General features: G+C 37.1%; 1 protein-coding gene and 1 pseudogene across 3 annotated transcripts; one reads left to right on the top strand and one right to left on the bottom strand.

Moving 5' to 3' along the window:
* Nucleotides 1-1268: 1268 nt before the first annotated feature.
* Nucleotides 1269-3594, bottom strand: LOC104597714 (expansin-A15-like). Of its 3 annotated transcripts, none has more exons than XM_010259428.3 (4): nt 3449-3594; nt 3161-3290; nt 2752-3064; nt 1269-2152 (listed from the first exon to the last, which is right to left on the bottom strand). In XM_010259428.3, exons 2-4 carry the CDS (start codon nt 3285-3287, stop codon nt 1849-1851), a joined length of 744 nt encoding a protein of 247 aa, XP_010257730.1. In that variant the 5' UTR covers nt 3288-3290; nt 3449-3594; the 3' UTR covers nt 1269-1848. The 3 variants fall into 3 exon arrangements, with proteins under 3 accessions (XP_010257730.1, XP_010257731.1, XP_010257732.1); XM_010259429.3 differs by having other exon boundaries at nt 3393-3544; XM_010259430.2 differs by having other exon boundaries at nt 3403-3468.
* An 11179-nt stretch (nt 3595-14773) lies between these two features.
* LOC104597789 (putative E3 ubiquitin-protein ligase RHC2A pseudogene) lies at nt 14774-15181 on the top strand (annotated as a pseudogene).
* Nucleotides 15182-23018: the final 7837 nt, after the last annotated feature.

The following is a 23018-nucleotide window of genomic DNA, read 5'->3' as shown; positions in this document are numbered from 1 at the left end:
TCTCAAGCCCTAAGGTCCAGTAGATAATGGGTTTGTGTCTTGTGTTTGATGGTTACAAGATATATACCTGTATTGATGGTTATAAGCAGGAGATGAACATTGAAAAACCCATATTTCTGTCCCCAACATAGTTATACTCCTTAATATAACTATATATACATGTGTTCAAATAAGCCTTTATATTAAGATTAAAAGTTTGAAGATGCAGTATCATTAATAATCGGGGAAACCACCAATAGATGGTAGTGGGATATAAATTTGTATTGGCAATTATCTACCTATGCTGCAGAAATTTAGGGTACATGGGCAATGTAGAATTTGGATTATTTCTTCATAGAGCGCTCCTCATAGCACATCTTATTGTGTAATTAAGAATATCTCCCCATTAATAATAAATAGTAGATGTTTCCAATATGCAACTGAAACATGCTGTAGGTTGGGGTGAGGAGCAGATTCAGACTCGACAATGTGGTGAGTGAAACTCCCTCTACTTGAACCACAATTAGGAATCCCGATTACAAAACCCATTTTATTTCTTTAAAAATATGAACAGTACAATTACAATTAATTGTGTATTTGTGTTATAATGAGGAAAAAATGTACAATTACAATTACAATTTGTCAATTTGTACAATTACAATTGTGTATTTGTGTTATACTGGTATATGAACAGTACAGTTACAATGAATTGCCCATATATGTTCTCTTCAAAGAAAAAAATGTACAAAACGAAGTGTCAGTATCCTTCAAGTTTTTAATTTGTCAATAGTCAGTGCCCTCTGCTGGCTCTTCCTAACCCAATATTTTTGTTTTGAAAACAAAGGGGATTCTTTCAAGCCTGTACCTTCATATTTTTTTTACTAGCTAGCTAGAGGGTTCCGGCGTGTGGGAGAGGACCATTTGACAACAAGTGAAACCAGGGGGTTGGTATATTTTACCAAGTAATTAAAGAGGGAAAAAATAAAGAGTATGTGGAATTGCGCTCCTCAACTTTGGAGTGCAAAATGGTGAAGCATTTAAAGAGGCGCAGTCTTCTAAGTCTCACGTCTGGTCGAGTTTCACTAAAGGGCACCCCTACCAAAAGCTTTACAATTTTAAATTGATCGGCTTTAGAATTTTGTATCAGGGAATTTTTGAACTGCATGTACATCTTTGTTTTTGCACTGCAAACAAACGCAACCTTAAAAAAATTATAACCATGTTTCTTTCTCTTCTTCGTCCTGTATACGTGTAGAGAATGAAAAGCTCCATTTATCACACTTGGAAGTTGGAAGACCCTTCTTATATATATATATATATATATTTCACGACAATCTGATTACAGTGAACATATAGAGAAGGACTGAAAAATAACTCTCCACATCTCTCTGTCTCTTTTCCCCTGTTACAACAATACCACTAACTAGCCTAGACATCATTGACTAAACAAAACAAAGGAGAAGACATTTATGGGCGGGTGATAAACTCACCACCTCAGCCAAATCTAGCTGATCACAATGATCCAACAGATCAAACTCTTCCCTAAATTTAGTGGAGGTCCCCGTATATACAACAGAGACCTTTTCACACCAACCCTTAGTTGTGTGTGAATACATTGCCACTGAAACCCATCAAACAACCACAGTCAAAAAAAAAAAAGAGAGAGAGAAATCATTCAGGGCCATTTCAAAAAAAGGCCCAGCCCTGATACTGATATCATCATCATCATGTTACACTACTAAAAACCACTATATATTCTATATACCACATATTATATTTATAATTGGTTAGAGATAGAGAGGCTGAGGGAGGCTCGCTAAATTTGGAGGTGTTTTTGGTTAGTTTTGGAGAAGAACAGTACAGAGGAACTTAAAACTGTCCACCGCTGTAGGTTTGGCCGAAAGCCCAGTTGGCAGGGGCTACATTGTTGGAGACTACAGTACGTCCATCGCTTGTTGTGACCTTGAATGAGAGAGCTTGACCGTTGAGGTAGGAGTTGCTCTGCCAGTTTTGGCCCCAGTTCCGGGACATGGCTTGCCATCCTGTTCTAGAGCCCTTGATGGAGACGGCGACAACATCACCAGCTCCACCAACGTTCGTGATAAGCACAAGATTGAAGTAAGAGTGACCGTTGATGGTGAATCTTATCCCACCAGTCTTCCTGCAAGCAACCCTGCAGGAAAGGGGCACAAAGATCAGGGGAAAACAGAATTAATTAACACTAAAATACCCTTCTGTAGGAAGGGTTAAAGGGATCCCTTCTTCTGGATTTTTTTTTTTTTGCTTCGGAAGTAAATGAAGGTAAGAAGAGGGTGAAGAGTTCCTGTTCCTTCAATTTCTTTTTGTTTTTAAAATGGACATTGAAGCAATTGGCAATCTAAGTTGAGGATATGAATGGTTTGAGTTTTTGCTTAATTCTATGAAATCTTTTTTTCTTCTTTTCTTTTTTTTTTTGGAGGTAATTGGGAGTTCTATGAAATCTGGGAGCTACACACTACACAGAGAGGAAACAGGGTCTCTACTTAGTACTGTGGGAAGTTGAGAGGAGGACTGAATTTTATTCTTTATCAGTTGACAAGACTTGAAAAAATTGCTTTTCCTTTTCAGGGTTGAAATTCTCACTAATGGTTAAACAGCCTAATATTCAATAGAAGGCAATCTTTTAATTAAATTTCTAAGAAGTTTTTACTTTTAAAGGAATGAAAAAAAAAAGAAGAAGAAGAAAACAAAGGGTATTGAAAGAAGACAAAAAAGAATCAAGCCTTTCAATACCTTCTGTACTGAACAGGGACTATCCCTGCTTTGTACTGAGCTATGTGTTGGAAAACAGGCTGAGAAAGATCAAAGTGCTGTAGGGGAGGGTTGCACCACCCTCCTGCATTATTTGGAAGAGCATTGTTTGGTGGGCAAAAATTGGTTGCAGTGACTATGATGGATCCAGGTAAACACCATCTGGGGTCATTTACACATTTTATCTCGTAACAAGCTCCACAGCTCAACCCATTGTTGAATAAAGCAGTACTCAGTGCAGCTGTATTCGTTCCATAACCTTGACTGTATAGATTTCCATACCCACAAGCTCCACCTACAACATCCAAAAAGGTGAAATGAGACGATGAAAAATGCCAAAAAAAAAAGGCAGATTTGCGCGAAACAAAGGATACTGGGTGTATATTCTTACCCATTGTACCGGAAGCATCACCACCTCCATAGAAAGTAACGTGAGCATCAGTCCACCCACTTCCATAGCCATGAACTGTCTTCAACGTGGCCAGAAGGACTATTAGGGAAAGACGAAGGAAGGCCATTTCCTGCAAAAGAAAAGGAAACAAAGGAAACCTATATCAGATTTCTTCGAGTTTCTTAGAGGGAATTAGTCGCTAAGAAAAAGGGAGAAGGGGGGAGAGACTTGCACAAACTGACAAAAGAAATGTGGCTTTGGCTTATATGGAAGTCTAAGAGAGAGTACCCAAGTTTCACAAGAAATGTGAAGATGAACCAAGGAGAGAAGGTGAAGAAGATGTGAGGGATTGAAGGTGTATTTATAGATGAGGAGGGAGGAAGTCGGAGATGCAGAAAAAGCTTTAATTGTATAAATAATTTTCGATAAATATAAAAAGCGGAGGATGGTATCCTAACAAACTAACTGTTAAAAAGAGTCAACTGCAAGCAACCTCAAGCCCTATTGATCAAAGCGTGTAACATGTAGAACTGTAGAAGACTTTGACCTATTTGGTTATTTCCAAAACCAAGATGCCTTGGGAATGAGGTGCCTGGAGTGAGTGGTCTAGTAAAAGTAAATAAAAACTGCCGAGGAAAGGAGAGGAGGTACTCATAATGATCCCATGTACATTGAGGACTATGATTGATGCGCCCTTAACAAGTAATTGACCTAGAATCTAGATAGACTCAAACAAGTGGGCCAACTCTCGAGTCTTGCCTAGTAAATTATGAAAATGCCAGATGGGGTCATAACTGAAGCTAAATTTTGATTGGAAAATAAAGATTTATATATCAAATATTAATAGATGATAAGAATTAAAATATTAGATTCCTCCCCCCCGCCCCCCAAAAAAAAGAATAAAATAAAATCAATTTGATTATGTGTTGGTGTTATAGGGAGCATCATAAATTGGTGCATCATGGAAGCATAATGTATTTTCTTAGAAAAATGAAAGAGTTTTAAGCTTTGCATACTAAATTCAGAGATTCTTATCCAAAATATAAATATGGATACTGGAATACAGTTCTCTTGGGCCCTACTCCTACGTGGAAAAAACTTCAAGCACTAAAAAGGCATTATTGGAGGTGGAAACCACCAAGTTTAGAACAGATGGGGACACGGCAACTTTAGCATTCCTAGTCCGCTATTTTTGGATTCTCTTTCTCAAAAGAAAGAAAAAAAGGGGTGCACGAGGATTCTAACTTTCTAAGCTTTTAATTTTTCTATCAACTTATCTTTAAGAGATGTATAACTTTCTGCTGAAACTCAGAATCCCCCAATTATTAAAGATACCTGGCCACTGTCTGAGTATACTTGACTAAGCTTGTGCATTCATTAAGAAGAGAGAATCATAGTTCAGAAGTTGGGAGTAATAAAGAATCTTCTGTTCAAGGATTTCTTTTACAGTTCCTTTACATCTGCTGCAAGTTTAATTAATATGCATCAGATGCCCCAAGTAGGCACATGGGGTGATGGGGTTCTTCATTTGACTTCCTCAGTCATAACATATAATACTGAAATAATAAGAACCCAAATTTCTTTAAAGCAAAAAAAATAGAGAAATTTAAAAAGAAAGCTCCTCCACCTCAAATTCAGGAACTAATATCTCATCAAAATGCTCTGCACGTGGCAAACCGTCCAGTTTGAGAAGAGTAAATGATAATCTTATCCTCCCTTTCTCAATGCTTTTTTAATTCACTTCTCTCTTTTTGAGCAGTCTTAGCTGTACCCATCTCACCATCTACAATCTTGGTGTGCAGCCCAATAAAATACACAGGGATTCTCTTCTTTACAGCTTAACAAACCAATACAAATTAAAAAAAGAACCAGAGATCATAAATATGTGTACCCAAAGTTTCAATTATATCTTACATTAGACAATTGAGCTAGCAGTTGTCAAATTAAACATGCATGCGTGGTTAATTAATTACGTACAGCTATCAACTAATAATAAGTGATTAAGTGGAAGAACCTAATTAATTAATTTTTACACACACAAACATATACATGGAGTATGTATGTGTATCAAAATTACTAACATGGGCATGCATAATTTAATTAGTTTAATTAGTTGTCAATGAGGCCACAAGTCTATTTGTATTAGGAAGTGTGATGTAACATTTAGGCACGTAGAGTCATGCCATCACTTATTAATTAACTTCATCATCAGTTATTCTTGTATCTCCCCACTGCTTCCATGTTGAGACTTGAGAGTGATCTGATCTCACACTTTTCCCCATGCAGACTTTTGACTTACTTTCACCTACCATTACTTTTAAGCAATGTATTAAAATAGATATAAACAGGAGCACTTTTTCTTCACTTGTCTTCATCATTAGGAATTGGGAGGCTAAATAAAGAAAGATGATCACCTAACTGCCATATTCTTTTAATTTTTAGCCATATTTTAACTCCTGATTATTTTTTTAGTTAATAAGCAGTGCCTGAACAAGATATTATTTATGATGTCAATTTGGAAAAAAAATTTATACTCCCATTTGTGCCTAATTTTACTCATGTTGGTTAACAGCACAATATATGAGAATGTAAGATTTTTCTTCTTTTTCTTGCTTTATTTTTCCATTGAAAATTTTGGAACATATAGAATGCATTACTTGGCGTAGCTGCCAAAGCTAACCGGTTCATACTAAATGATTGGGAGTAATATACAATGTAGATGGTTGTTAGACAAGCAGTTGGACGTATGAAAGTGTTGAATTAATCTAAGGAATTTAGTATTTGGTACTTCATTAATTAGTTTTCAAAAACTAGTTAGGTAGTAGAAACGTAGAATCTTATCTTAAGGGTATAATCCTCTACTTACCAACAAAGAAGACTATGGAAGTTGTTGTTAAGTGTATAAAAGAAAAGACAAGTTGATACCACACAAGAGAAGTCTGTTTTCCAAAGATGTATATATATATATATATATATATATATATATATATATTAGTTAAATATCATAAAAATAAAAGAACGATGGAACTTTTGGAGAGTAAAATTATTCAATAGAAGAGAACTTTTGGAGAGTAAAATCAGAAGGTGCACATGGGATCACATGGCCACTAGCTAGCAAAGCCTAGAATGGGTTGAAAAGGAAAGCCTATATCTCATAAACTTTTTAGATCTCTCTATCTATATATCTACTACATAAAATCATTCCCATGAAGATGAAGGGCAGCTTTCTTAGGATTTGGACATTAAATTTGCAAAATATATGAGATGAGATTTGAGAATGAGTGAGACCCAAAAGCCAAAAGGGAACTAATAACTCTACAACCATATATGGATAAGTGTGGAGTGGAGTCCAGCATAACACGCTTTACATTGCACAAGTGCCCACTTGTCTAAACCGGGAGACGCCCATGGACATGGAGAGAGCTCCAGCCTCCAGCCAACTAGGCCCCCTCCCCTCCAACTCTTCAAGGCTGAAGGACACCCCAGCCCTGTGCAGCCCATGGTCAAAATCCTGCTGGGTGGGGAGCCATCGATACATCAACATCGACAATTACAGCCACAGCTAATTAGCTACGTACAATACACATCAAGTGGCCCTCTGTTTCGATTCGGGATCTGCTACCTACAAGTTGTATCCACATCCATACCCACCACCATGTATTCGGAACAATATGGGTAAAGATGGGTAAAGATGTGGGAACATCTTGTGGGTAAAGATATTTCCAATGCACAATATGGGTAAAGATGTGGGAACATCTTGTGGGTAGCAGATCCGAGTTCATCTGCTTCTGATCTAAATTCAAGATGGCCTGCAGCCCGCAAAAGGATCGCTATTTGCTATAGGCTATATGTTGTAATAATACTAAAGAGAGCAAATGGAATTTCGGTATTCGCTTTCCAAACCAAAATTGCGGTGATGTAAAGTTGCAGAAACTCGAAACTGGGAATTGCAGGAAGATGGAGGGCTGAGCCGTGCCACTTGTTCACTCTCCTTAAAACCATATTTGCCCCCTATGATGCAGCCGGGTGATCGAAAATCAGTCGTCAAGATAAAACTGCCCACAGGCCACTAGTAGGTGTGCACTCGCTTACCAGACCTCCGTGAACCACTGAATATTGATACTCAGATTTTTCAGAGAAAAACAAGAATGTCGAAAAATGGTGTGTGTAAACTAGGTTGACCATCACCCTTTTATAGATTGGTCTCAGACCCGAATGGACACATATGTGTCCTTTCAAACATGAGCCTCTTCAAAACAGTGCACCTGTTCGAAATGGCACAACGAGGAAGAAGAGACGAAAAAAAATAATTTATTTAAAAATTAAATTTGAATTTGAATAGACACGTTTTAAAATTGAAAATGTGTAATTCGGATAAAACAAAATGATTCAGTGCATCGCACACCCGCACCCACGCCCACGCCTCAACCCGGCTTGGCTCGGCTCGCACATGTGAAAAGCACCCCCAACCCCCCCTCACATGCATGGAATATCTGTAGTCCTCTCATCCTATGGGTCCCTACCCATAGAGGAAGCAAAACTACAAATGTACTCCACTTCCACTCCTTTCCCAAGCAATGTGGGACAAGGAGCCATTCAAGGGAGGAAATGACAAAACACAAGAGAGGGAGGAGAGAGATTCTTGTAAATTTGAATCTCCCTCCAATAATCCCCCACAAGATTCAAAGTTACAGGAAGATCGAACAATTTGAGCATCGCAGTAAGAAAAGTATTCATGGTGATGTCTTTTGGACTTTAATCAACACTTAGGTATGACAGGCTATGTTACAGAGCACGGTTGGAGTCAGACTCCATCAACCTTTCCTCCTTATCGTAACTAGCTAACCGGCCAACCAACTCAACTCACTAGTTCTTTAGTAGTTCTTTTGTTTTGGAACATTTCGGCCTTATTCCCCTCTTGGAATCATGAGTGTTTTCGAGAGTCAGTCCTAGATCTCTCTTAGAAGCGGCCACACTTCACACTCACTTAGGTCAGTTATTAGTGTGCACTGCTCACACTATTCCTAACTGATTAAGAGCCTCATCCTCAACCTCCTCAATCTGTAGTGAGCACTATCTTACCCCAGCATCTGAAATGAGACACAAATGATAGTGCTTTCCCAAGTCATCTAGTGACTCATTTTTACCCATTCAACTTAATTCTAAGGATCTCATTTCACATAGGTTGGGTGTCCATCACTAATGACTTTGTAACGGGCTTCAACCCCATTCCTACCGATGCCTCATAAACCACCTTAGAAGTTTATGGTTTGGTTAACGAATCTACAAGGTTCTTTTCAAACCTTACAAAATCTAGAGTGATTGTACCTTTGCTGAGATAGTGTCTTACCAGGTTATGCCTTAAGCGGATGCGCCTTCTTTTACCATTGTACGTCTGGTTCTTGGCTTTGGCTATTGTTGTTTGGTTATCACAATGGAGAGATATAGACGGAACCGTCCGCGGCCAAAGTGGTATATCTGCCAGCAAGTTCCTTAGCCACTCTGCCTCGGATCCCGCCAATTCTAGTGCAATGAACTCGGCCTCCATTGTTGAACTTGTATTGCATAATTGTTTTATTGATTTCCACGATACTGCTCATCCACCTAGAGTAAACACATATCCACTGGTGGAAGTACTATCCTTTGAATTTGAAATCCAATTCGCATCAGTAAAGCCTTCTAAAACAGGAGGAAAACCTGAGTAATGTAAACCAAAGTTTATGGTTCCTTTTAAATATTTTAATAATCTTACTAAAGCTTCTCAATCTTCATTTTCGGGATTATGAGTATGCTGACTTAATTTTCCCATAGCTATAGTTATGTTTGGTCTTGTATAGTTTATTAAGTAAGATACAAATCCAATTATACTGACATACTCCTTTCGTGAAACAAGTTCTCCTACATGTTTCTTTAAGTGAATATTACAGTCAAGAGGTGTTTTAACCGGTTTACAATCATAGTGTCTAAATTTCCTAAGAATACTCTCTACATAATGTGATTGGGAGAGAATAAAGCTTCCGTGTTCTTTATGGATTTTAATCCCCAAAATTACATCAGCCTCACCCAAGTCCTTGGTATCAAATTTGGAAATTAGAAATTGTTTTGTTTCTTTTACTACCTTTAGACTAATTCCCATTATTAGCATATCATCAACATATAGACAGATCATGACTCATGTATTAATTTCAAATTTGCTATAGACACATCTATCAGAATCATTTCTGTTATATCCATTAGTTATTAACACATTATCAAAATTTTCATGCCATTGTTTGGGAGCTTGTTTTAAGCCGTATAGAGACTTAATTAATTTACACACTTTATTTTCTTGTCCTGGCATTATAAAACCTTCAGGTTGCCTAATGTAAATTTCTTCCTCTAATTCCCCATTTAAGAAAATTGTTTTCACATCCATTTGATGAACTACTATTTTGTAAATTGATGCTATAGCAAATAAAACCCTAATTGTTGTTAATCTTGTAACCGAGGAGTAGGTGTCAAAGAAGTCTACATCTTTCTTTTGTCTAAACCCTTTAGCAACTAACCTGGCCTTGAATTTATCTATTGTGCCAGTAAATGGATGTTATAGCAAACAAAACCCTAATTGTTGTTAATCTTGCAACCGGGGAGTAGGTGTCAAAGAAGTCTACATCTTTCTTTTGTCTGAACCCCTTAGCAACTAACCTGGCCTTGAATTTATCTATTGGTCATCTGGTTTAGTTTTTTCTTAAAAATCCACTTACAATCTAGTGCCATAGTTCTAGGTGGGAGATTTACAAGTTCCCATGTGTGATTAATGACTAAGGAGTTTATTTCACTTTTTATAACTTCTTTCCAAAATATTGCATCAGGTGAAGTTACAACTTCTTGATAGGTTATTGGGTCCTTGTCCACCATAAATGTGAACATTCCGTCACCCAAATTTGTTTCTCTTATCTGTCTTTTACTTCTCCTTAAATGAAGTACTGATTCCTTGAGCATTCACTTGTTCTTAATTTCCAACTTGGTTTTGGAAAGGTTCCCTATTTAATGTTTCTTTTCTCCATGGGAAGATGTGCTCAAAGAATTCTACATCTCGGGACTCTATTATTGTGTTATTTTCGACAACATTTTCAGTTGTTTTAATTACAAGGAACCGATAAGCCGCACTATTTTGTGCATAGCCAATGAACACATAGTCATAGGTTTTCGGTCCTAATTTCTTTCTTTTAGATTCAGGTATTCCAACCTTTGCTAGGCAGCCCCAAACTTTTAGATAGTTCAGACTAGGTTTTCTGTTGTACCAAAGTTCAAAGAGAATCTATTATTTCTTCTTAGGTGGTATTCTATTATATAAGTGACAAGACATTAGGATTGCTTCTCCCCACAAATTCAGAGGTGCACATAAACTAATTAGCATTGCATTCATCATTTCTTTTAGTGTTCTGTTAAGTCTTTCTGCAACTCCATTAGATTCAGGTTGATAGGGAGTTGTGGTTTCATGTATGATTTCATTTTCTTCAAAGAATTTTCTAATGGTTTATCCATCATACTCAGTTCTTCTATCTGTTCTAAGTCTTTTTATTTTCTTTCCTAACTGATTTTCTACTTCAGTTTTATAGTTTATAAAATCTTTATCAGTCTCATCTTTTGATCTAAGTAGAACTACTTTTGCATATCTAGAGAAATCATCTGTAAAGGTTATATAGTATCTTTTTCCTCCTCTATCTTCATGACATTTAAGGTCTCCTAGATCACTATGAATAAGTTGTAATAATTCAGTTTGTCTTTGTACACTTTTATGAGGTTTCTTAGTAAATTTTGCTTCTATACATACTTGGCATTTTTCATTTGTAAAATTAATAGGAACATTCAAAACTCCTAATTTACATGATCGCTTTAAATAAGTAGCACTATGATGTCCTAGTCTAGCATGCCAAATATCAAAAGATTCAACAATATAAGCAGAAGAAGAAGCAGTTTTATTCATAATAATATTAGAGATGTTCAGTACAAATAATCCACCAACATTGTACCCTTTTCCAATAAATACATTATTTTTAGTCAACACGGCCTTGTCTGCTTCAAATGTGAGTTTCGGTCCTACTTTGTTGAGGAGTGCTCCCGATACCAAGTTCTATCGGATCTCCGGCACATGTAGTACATCATTCAACATTAGGATTTTTCCTGAAGTCAGTTTCAGGAGCACTTTTCTTTGCCAATAACTTTCGAAGTTTGTGAGTTTCCCATGAAGATTTGCTCTCCTTCAGATAGAGTTGTATACTCATAGAAGGAATTGCGATCCCCACATATGTGCTTGGTAGTACCGGTATCCAGTACCCACTCCTTTGGCTTATCAACTAAGTTTACCTCAATTACCACTACTGCGATAACATCCTCAGTCAGATTGACTTTCATTTTCCCAGAGTCCTTTCAATACTGGCAGTCCTTCTTGTAATGTCCGGGTTTGCCACATACATAGCAGTTTCCTTTCTTTTTTTGTTTCTTGAATTTCTGATCATTTTTCACATTCAAGCTCTTTTTGAATTTTGTAGTTTTTTCCTCCACTATAATGGTTTTGGGAAACTGGTCCTCATCTCTTTCTGCTCTTTTTTTCAATCTTAATTCGGACCACTACTTGGTCCAAAGTAGTGTCATTCCTCTTGTGCTTCATACTGGTCCTGAAATCATTTCATGTATGTGGCAGTTTCTCTATGAGAGAACTAGCAATGAATTCATCTGACAGTACCATGTCTTCCTTTGCTAGTTCCCCCACAAGAACCTGGAACTCATCTATTTGAGCAGACATGTCCATGTCTTCTTTCATGGTGAAGTGCAGGAAGTTGACAATTACATATTTCTTATTTCCAGGATTTTTAAGAGCATACTTAGTGTCCATTGCATTCCAGATTTCATAGGCATAACTATAGGAAGAATAAACATTGTACAGTTCATAAGACAAGCAGTTTAGGATATGGTTGGTGTAGAAGTGGTCGGGTGTAGTCCATTGTTCTGCAACAACAGAATGGGTTGGTTCCTCCATGTTTAATGGGTTCAGTTTAGTCAAAGTGAAAGTTATCCCTACCTATTCTAAGGCAAACAACAAGCGTTGTCTCCAACGCATGTAGTTGGTTCTGAAGGGTTCAATCTTAGAGAAAGCGGGAACTGTTGACAGTATCTGGTTCTTCATGAAGGGGTTAGCAGAGATAGGTTCCATAAATACGGTTTTAAGAATGTTGTAATAACAATAAAGAGAGCAGATGGAACTTATCGGTAATCGCTTTCCAAACCAACGTTGCAGTGATGTGAAGTTGTTGTAAGAACTCGAAACTCGGAATTGCAGGAAGATGGAGGGCTGAGTCGTGCCACTTGGTCACTCTCCTTAAAACCATATTTGCTCCCTATGGTGCAGTTGGGTGATCGCAAACCGGTCGCCAAGATAAAACATCCCATAGGCCACTGGTAGGCGTGCACTCGCTTACCAGACCTCCGCGAACCACTGAAGATTAATGCTCAGATTTCTCAGAGAAAACAAGAATGCCGAAAAATGGTATGTGCAAACTAGGTCGACCATCACCCTTTTATAGATTGGTCTCAGACCCAAATGGACATAGATGTGTCCTTTCAGACAAGAGCCTCTTCAGAACAATGCACCTATTCGAAGAGGCACAAGGAGGAAGAAGAGACACGAAAAAAGAAAACAATTTATTTAAAAATTTAATTTAATTTTGAAGAGACACGTTTTAAAATTGAAAAGGTGTAATTCAGATAAAACAAAATGATTTAGTGCACCTACACCCGCCCCCCGACCCAACCCGGCTCGGCGTGCGCATGTGGAAAGCACCTGCACCCCCCCCCCCCCTCACATGCATGGAATATCTATAGTCCTCTCCTCCTATGGGTCCTACCAGAGGGAGCAAAACTACAAATATACTCCACTTCCACTCTTTTCCCAAGCAATGTGGGACAAGGAGCCATTCAAGAGAGGAAAGAACAAAAAACAAGAGAGGGAGGAGAGAGATTCTTATAAATTTGAATATCCCTCCAAAACTATAGCCTCTAGAGCTTACTTACTGTGCATTCAAATCAGCCCGCACAACGCCCCACAGCACATCCTCGCCATGTATTGGGAGCATCTCCCAATGATAATACCAGAAATGGATAGAAGATGTTCCCAATATGTGATGGGGATGTACTGTGGGACATTGTGGGGCGCCCCCTAGTGGGGGGCTGATTTGATCTGCATTACCTTGCCGACACTCGACAGACAACCATAGTATGCCTTCGACCATATAAAAACTGTTACAATCTATATACTAGCAGAGGGGCCCTACATTGCAGGGGCTTGTGAAAGATAAGGTGTGTTATAGACTGGAAATTCGAACCCGCAACCGACAGTCCGAAACCAACAAGCCTATCTTTTCTACTCTCCATCAAACAAATATTTGTGTAAGAACATAGAATAAGCATTCAATTGCAATGTCGTTTCAATAGAAAAAACTTGTAGTAACATTGAGTTGGACATCTAAGGCATCTCTCATTAAATTGTGAGACTAGACTACCAGCAACCCAAATATACGAGACACAAGCAACATGCAGGTTTAAATTGTTATTGTCTAAAATGCTTGAATACGAAGAACAAAACTAATGGGAATGAAAGGCTGGGATAGAGTTGGTAAGTTAAATCACCTTTTTGATGATCAATCGATGATATTGATGCAATTTGCAAAGTGTCAGTAACAGGCTATCTTACATGTTTCAATTACAGTGAGTACAGGCTTTCCAAGACACTATTGCTTAATTATGTTGAGAGTTGCTATATATCAGGAAATAAGTTATAATGTTTATTGAAATTAAGTTGAATCCCAATATTTTCTTGCTAAATTTTTAGGTCACTTGACATACTACTTAGGTGTAGTATTCCTTTATTTTATATTTTCTTTGATTTTTTGTAAAATGGAAAAGTTGGTTTTCACTTGATAATAAATTGAAGTTACTGGGCGCTAACTCTTCTGTAATCGTAGACTCTAATTTTCAAGTCATTTTGGCAAATTTTGTGAAGTAAATATAACACAAAATCACATTAATAATTGATATAAGATAAAATTCTTGTTATCAAACCTCTGAACTGAGCCCATAATCCCATAAATACACAAGGAATTTTCTGGTTTCTTCATTAAGATCCTGAATTTGTTCATCGATGTAAAAATCTTGGATTTTTCTTGTCTCTTGTGAAAATTAGTGAGGTAACTAAGGGATTTTATAGCTTGATTTCTCAAATCTCTATGTGAAATTTCACTGAGGAAGTCCAATGTTTCAAGAAAGTGGTTCTGTGGAGCACAACCCTCTGTTTTCCTTTCTTTAGTTATCGAACAGGTTGTAAAATAAACATGGCTATGTGTTACAAGATTTCTTTCTTGTGCTTCCTTGATCTACAGAAAAAGATTTTTCTAGGTTTGCTTATATAGATGGCTTCGGTTGGATCTTCGTACTGGTGCTACAGGTGCAATCGTTTTGTTAGGGTTTGAGCTCAAGAAACTATTGTTTGCGCTGATTGTGATGAGGGATTTATTGGGAAAATAGATGAGCCCCCTTGATCTGCACATGTAACTGGTAGGTGCTGGCGTTCAAAGTATGAATCTAGGGTTTTGCCGCAGCCGAAGGAACACTGGGGATCATTCACCTTTTAACTCCGTTATTGTCCTCCAGGGCATGCATGGCGGCGTTGAAGGCGGTGGTGGAAAGAGGGGAAACTTTGAGCTTTACTATGATGATGGCTCCGATTCAGGACTCCATCTACTACCCGTAAGCATGTCGGACTTCTTGATGGGTTCAGGCTTTGATAGTCTTCTCAAACAGCTGGCTCAGATTCAGATCAATACGGTAGGGTACTATGAACATCCCTTGGCGTCAAAGGTAGCAATTGAGTCCACGCCAACCATCAAGACTGTCAACAACCATGCTGTCACTGAGTCTCATTGTGTTGTCTGCAAGCAGCCCTTTGAACTTGCACAAGTGACAGCAAGAACCACCTGCCATTAGCGCAAGTGAACAAAACTGAAGCGAAACCCATAGCAAGAGGACCGAAGACTGAAGAATAAGCCCCCAAAGCTCTGCTAAACCGAACATAGACTGCAGAGAGAATAGAACAAATAAAAACCCTAACCCTCTGCAAGACCAAGAAACAAAGAGAATGAGAGGGGGAGGAGAGAGAGAGAGAGAGAGAGAGGGAGAGACAAAGAGAAGAGAGAGAAGACAACTGAATCTCCTCGCACGTTGGAAGGGGAGTCATGTGCAAAATAACAGATTATCCTCACACGGTCACTTTATAATCCGCACGTGGAGATACCATTCTCTCAAAGCTGAATGCATCCACGTATCCCCATTCCATATTAATATAGATATATAGATGCACCAGGAAGCAACTCCTGAATATTGAAAACCCTAGCATTACATGAAGCAGCCATTCCCTAATTGCTTGTCATATATAGTTATATTCATTTAGAATGAATTCTTCTCTTCTCTTTTCAGTAGATCGATTATTAAAACTTATATATATTTTTAGAAAAAAAAATTGAGAATATGATACAGAAAAGACATGATGCCTTGTAACCAATCGATGGGTATATCACATAAGTGGTATCAATCATGCGGTATTCATCGAAATTGACAGGAGGGTTTTGATTGGTCAAACCTCTTCTTGTATCATACCTTTCCGGCTTCATAGATTTAATTATCATATCCTATTTATAAATATCAATGCAAATTTTATTTATTTTCTGAAATTTGATTGAAATATATTCATATGCATGCACATTTTATTTTCAGTTCTTTCATTATTTTTACAATGTTAACCAAATATGTCCTCAGAGTTCACACTTCACTCACATAAACTATTAAAATATATATATTACTTATGTGTATATAGCTTATTTATAGTCATTTTAAACTTATATTTAATGTTATTGATATGTTTTTTTTTTAGATTTATTTGAGCTTTTCTATTGTATCCATACACATCTTAATTTTAATTTTCATCATCCAAAGTGTATTGTATCTTAAAATTATGTTTCTAATACGTACTCTTTGCATTTCTAATATTTTGAACCTTGCCCATAACTTGAACCAAGTTAAGATCTGTTGGCCTAAATCAAAGAAGAAAAGAAATGGCATTGTGGCGGATAGTCTTCATGGTTTTTTTATTATATCAAAATTGGTTAATTTACTCTAAAAGGAATGGACCAAAATCACCAAATTAATTAGGTCTAAGAAATTTAAATAAAACTAACAAAATGTATTATAACTAAATATATGTTAAATTATCTACTTTAAATGTCATTTAAAGGATTTTTAAAGTAGACTGAACTTCTTGCGTCCTTTACCAAAAAAAAAAACATGCCCCAAATTACTACACACACATATGTATGAGCAAAGTTGATTTGAATGATGTTGTTACTAAATTTTAATAGATTTAATTTTTATACAAGTAATCTTCAATTAATTTTATAATATTCTGATCATTTTGAGTTGAATTTATTTATACTATTTAATATCCGATTGCAATCCGAATTTGATTCAGAATCTGACATAAATCTGATGGATAAGGCCAGATATGGTCTAATTTTAATCCTACTAGACAATCTCTCATTTTCTGCTGTACCCAATTTATTAATGCTTTCCATATGCAATATTAGGTGTTAGATGTTTCAATATTTTAACATTTAGCTGCCCCTAACACATATCTTTATTCTGATCAGAAGGGAAGGATTTTGGGGCTCATATTTGGCTCATCAATAGAAGAATGTGTGAAGTGAAAGCAATTTTGGACCCCCAAACCAATTTTTTTACACATTAGAAGATTTCTTAGCCATTCAGCCTTCTTTATTAAATGGCCTGACAAGCAGATACACTCCCTAAATATAATGAAAAGCATATACCTAATAATAAATTTCTATATGTACAAATCGTGCATTTAAATTAATTTTGACAATTTTTTTTTTGTTTGAAATTTTTTATGCAACTAAAAATGGGTTCCAATTGGATCCAAACATATTCAGGTCATCCTCCCATATTTCTAACTAATGGCATCAGGTGCTCAACTTAAACAGTTAATACTCAAATTAATAATTAACAATGCATCTGGATTAATTTTTATAAGATTATTGGATCCAGTGTTAATTATAATTTATAGATAAATTATCGCTGGAGGTGAATATTAATTTGCTAAGCCTGATAATGTTTGACTTCTCAAAGCTGGAAATGTAAATATACACCGCTGTTGAGTACCATTAAAGGATGAGGGACGCTTTCAACTTAATTAAAAAGTCCAACTCCTAATTTTATTAAGTGGGAACACATGTACTGATGCAAGTCCTCTTATATTTATTTTGTTAATTTATATAAAGAATATTTGCAATATAATTAAGGGTACAATATTTAAACCTCTCCTGACATTTCTGAAATGTACTTAAACCTCCCCTCACCTTTAAAAGTTGCCAAGACCTCCCTTCACTTTTGGTGTAAAAGTTGCTTACTGACCCCTTCTGTTAATTGCACGTTAAAAAATTTAACAGAAATAGAAATTTATTGCTCAAAATTTTTTAAAATACCCAAATTTCCCATGAATCATGTTTGGGTAAAATACTTAAACCTCCCTTGACGTTTCTGATAAGTACTTAAACCTCCCTTCACCCTTAAATGTTGCAAAGACCTCCCTTGACGAGTAGACCCAGGTATTAAACAAACAGTGAAGTTGCTTATATAAACAATAACAAAACAAGGTATGATCTGTTCTAGACTCAAGTACGATCTATATATACTTTTTACTCGCCCTGTTTACTATATAAACAATAATAGATCAAGAAAAATCAAGAATAAAAAAACACAAAAAGCTTAGGTTAACAATATATTCAACGCATGAAAAAAAAAGCTACCTCTAAAAACTTAAAAAAATCAAAGAAAACTCAAAAAATTGTGTGAAACCACCTTCAACAAGTAGGTATTTTCGTTTGCACACATGATTTTTTGTAGAATCCTTGAGAATATTGAATTGGGCGGCAGAACCGGAAAAGAGGAACTAAGCGGGAATTATTTCAAGTGATGACAGAATAATCCTAGAAGGGTAATTCTGGTAATATGAAATTTTAATTTTTTTGGTAAACACACAAAGGTAGTCACTAGTTTGTGAATTTTCACTCTCCATCCACTAGAATTAAGTCAATTAATGGAAGGAATTAATAAGCAACTTTTACACCAAAAGTGAGAGGAGGTCTTTGCAACTTTTAAAAGTGAGGGGAGGTTTAAGTACATTTCAACAACGTCAAGGGAGGTATAAATATTTTACCCTATAATTAATTTGCCCAATATAGCCTGGGTACGGGTAGTACCAGGATTATATAGCCCACTATTATTAATTGATGCATTTTATTTTAATCTCGTGATCTGCCTTTCTTACGATTAAACTAATTGTTTAACAATTATAAACTCTCATTGAAAAGATTCCCAACTATTTTTTTTTTTCTGTAAGATTATTCTATGGCTGCACCAAGCGGCAAATTAATACAATTATACAATTTTACCTATAAAAAAAATACAGTTATACAATTGGATTGTTGAGATAAGAAATTCAGAGTGCACATGAAGATTTCTAGAAGCAATAACAATATATACATTAATTAGCAATAGACAGAACTAGGATCATGATCTTCTCTAATTAACTTATATTGCAGATTAAAAAATGTATAAATCTTAATTATTAACAAACTTTAATTTAGGCCAAAACAGTAGTTTGAGCTTGGTTCCACCTGGCAAACCAAAATTTCATGAAATATGTTGGCAAAACTTTAATTTAGGGGGCATTCTTTTTTTGGATTTTGAGAGGGAGAAATCTGGTTAATGGGATTTTGGTTCCCATTGACTAAGAACCTCATGTTTTTTTTTTCAGATAAATGTGGGGATTAGGAAAGTTTTCCGTTGAATGGGACAAAAATGCTCCTTTTAATAATGAATTTTTATGGTTAAAATAGTCATTTCTTTTTTTACTTGGAAAATAAAAGAACATAGGTAAATACACTTACCTGGATAAGTGTTTCCCAAGAAAAACTTACCCAAGTAATTGCATTTACCCGGGTAATTAACTTACCAAAAAGTAAACGGGGCCTTAGGCTAAATTTGGAAAAAGTACAAATATAAATACAATGAAAAACCTTGCATTTTGTATTTTTAAATTTAGATTTTTACTGTACATATTTATATTTATACTCTTTTTAAAGTGATGAGACTAATTTAAAAAGAATAAAAATACAAATATGTACAATACAAATTGTATTATAAATTGTGTATTTTAATTTTCCAACTGATATAAATACAAATATATAAAATGCAAAACCTTATATTTTGTATGCATTTATACTATTTATACCCTTTCCAATATCAAGCGTTAATTTGTGAGGGATCTGGGGCGGATCCTTGTATTACCAGGCCCAGGACCATGCCAACCAAACCCGTCGAATAATATAATATATACATATATAACTATTTTTTATCTTATAGATCAACACTAAAATCTAAACACGGTTGATTGTTGTACGTACATACACACTACCCAATTCAATCAGAATATATAATACGTTTATCGGGCACCCACCGCAACAACTGGATCCACTTATCGGGATCACTCGGGTGTGCAACCCATTGAGTGGCATCCCATCAGGCCATCAGTCATCACAACATGGGAAAATGCATGTTTGGGAATTGGGGAGTCCAGTCCAAACTCCCAAACATGCATAAGATTAATAATTAAAGCCTCAAATACGACCGGCAGCACCTGTATGATCTACTGTGTTAGATCTCCTCCATCGCATACAGATACAATTGGTTTCATCATACAGTAATCGGTGCTGGTCGAAGATGAAAACGCCGTTGCCTCCCTGCAATTTATGATTCCCATAGCCAGCCTTCTCTTCTCCATTTCCCGTCTTCCAGCTCTCCTAAGATTCTCCCTCTTGATCATAACACTAGCAGACTTATTCATTCTCTTTTTGGTGTTGTACTGTTTACTGTGACTAAACAGAGGTATTGGTATGGCCTCCAAACCCATCAACTTGGCAACCACACCCGGTTTGCACCAAACCACGCTTTCTCCTGCTAAAGTTGGAGGTAGCCCAAGACTCCTCTCCACATCTAATTCAAACCCTTCGCTATACAGTCTCCTTCCAATTCCTCCAGACGATGATGATGATGATGATTGACACCAACTGCAACCACCCCTGGACCTGGTAACTGGAGTGAAGTTATTGAAGGAAGACCTGTACATTGCATCCCTACCATCGAGAGAAAACCGAGGGTACTGGTTCAATGCGCTCCTGGCAGATCGTAAAATATCAGAGTTGTTGACACATGACATTCTACGTCGACACACATCATAGTCATCCAGCTTTGCTTTCCTTGCTGCCTCCTCTTCCAGCTCAAGCTGCAAGATCATCTCCTCCAGGGTCGGCGGTGGGCTCTTGCTGATGTGGTCTGGGTAGTAAGGCGAGCTTATAACGGGAGAGGAGGTGGCCATGCAAGATAAATCATGTTCATGTTGGCTCTTGCGACGTTGGTTATTGAGGATCGACGTGGAACCAACACCGTTGCAAAAGCTTCGGAGACCTTTCTTCATCTTCGCTGCCAGAGAGTTCTTCAGGAGAAACAAGGACAAGTCCTTCATGGCCTATTCTAGTGGTTGGAAGGAAGGAATGATAAACCCAAGCCTAGCTAAGAGGCCGGCCGGGAATCGGGATGGGAAATGGAGGAGAAGGGGAGAAGGGGTTAATAGCTGAGAAGTTCGGTGTGGCACCGCAGACATCAAGTGATGGAACGTGGTAACGTGAATGGAGTGAATGGGAGCGGTCGGTGGTGGAATTGAGCCAAGTCATGGACCATGGTGCCTTAATAGCAATCACATGACACGGCAAGACAGGATTGTATATACATACAGCTTTTTACATTTTGCAAAACAAAGCAAAGCCTTTAATTAAGATAAGAAGATCAATATATTCAATGCCCATAGCTCTACTAAACCTCTAATAACCTTTTCTATAAAAACTAGGGGTGCAACTTGGTACAAACCAAACTTTAATCTGCCTTTGACTTCGGTTGGATTAGGGATTTAGTGTTGATGCGTTTGGGCAACCCTAACCATGACTTAGTGACTTGTAACAGCCTAGGATGGGCTGAGGGCAATACTGTAACTTTGCTTTCAAGTCAAGGACCGGCTGAAGAGTCCAAGGTCTATTGTGGCCAAGGGTTGGTAGGTCAGACTTGTGGAGAGAGAGTGTGTCAGAGGCCCCGGGTGTTAACCTGAGGTGAAGACTCTGACGATCAAGTTAGTACAGGTGCAACACCAGGTGGGCGAGGCCTGAGGTGAAAACACTTAGACGAGGCCACAAAGGAAACTGGAGAGTTCTTAGTAGTCTTTAGTCTAGATGTTTACCTTGAGGAAGTTGCCCCCTATTTATACTTGAGACCGCCTAGAGGTAGGTGGGCTCGAACGGTCAGGATGCGGTCCGGCCCTAAGGAGCACGGTCATCTGAGGCCACCGCATGCGGCCACGCCATTGGCTTCGAGTCATGCGCCAACCTCTATTCTGTGTGCACCCTCATTGGGTCCACCCTAAGCATCGTCGCTTGTCGCATGCGTGCATGCTATTGATACGGGCCATGTGCACCTACATCATATATATATTTATGATACGGGCCATGTGCACCCTCATGTGTGTATGTGTGTGTGTGCATATAATTATAATTATATGTATTTAAATGTATGTATCATTAGTTTTAAGCTTGAGGTAAAAAAATAAATCTACTGTAATTTGAGTTCGGTACTAAAACACCATGGCTTTAACTTCCTTAATATAATAATGCTAAAATTAGGGGTGTAACTTGCTTGGGAATTTGGCTAAAAAAATTGATTGGAAATTTGCTCAATGGGCCCAAATCCTAAGGCTGTGTTTGGTTGCAATCCAAATAAATTTGCAGTGATTCAAAATTATAGCAATGCAAATGATTTAAATGTAATTTTTGACCTATTTTTGTTTCAAATTTTAACTTATTTTGTTTGATGGTAGTACAAATGAAGTAAATTAAGACATGAAGCAAAATAAAGTAAAACCCAAAATAACATTAAACGAGGATTTGCACTTTTCTCACTTGCACTCCCATGCCTTTATACTAGTGCACTGCAACCAAACACAGCCTTAATTACTAACCTAAGCTTTAATTGTCAATACAAAGATCAATGCCCATGGCTCTAACAAGCCTCCATAAAATAGATGACCGATGATCTCATAATTAAGGCTCCACCCCACCGTTTAAATTCGAAGGATGACCTACCATTCTACCAATACCAATCACATGACTCTCGAATCTCAACGTACGGCCACTTATTCTCTGTAAATACAGTCCACGGGATGAGTGAAGTTTCTTTTACCAACACACTAGGGGCAATGGATGTCCTATACGTTAGGTTTAAATTTTGATAGAAAACAATAGAAAGTTTTTAAGAAATTTCACAAAATCCTTCTAAGAACTCAACCTCAACTCTCCTGATGTTTCTAAATTTTTATCAAATCAAACCAAACACCAAAGGCAAGGCTACTAGGCTAGCCATAAAACATTATTTCTGGTTCTGTTTTGTGTGTGCCGTGTGCGGGTCAAATTCAATCACTGGCTACCATCTACGTGATAACCCACAACGGTTCAATTCAACCCCTCGACAAGATGTTTTCACTTCACCTATTTGTAAGAGCGTCAAATAGACCCACATTCCATACTCCATAGCAGTTTGGACTCAATATTAACCTTTCTTCATATAACTCTACATTATATAAGCAATTACA

This window comes from Nelumbo nucifera, chromosome 7 (assembly GCF_055504915.1).
Source record: "Nelumbo nucifera cultivar China Antique chromosome 7, China Antique-T2T, whole genome shotgun sequence".
NCBI classification, from domain to species: domain Eukaryota; kingdom Viridiplantae; phylum Streptophyta; class Magnoliopsida; order Proteales; family Nelumbonaceae; genus Nelumbo; species Nelumbo nucifera.
This window is presented reverse-complemented; position numbering and strand designations above follow the sequence as displayed.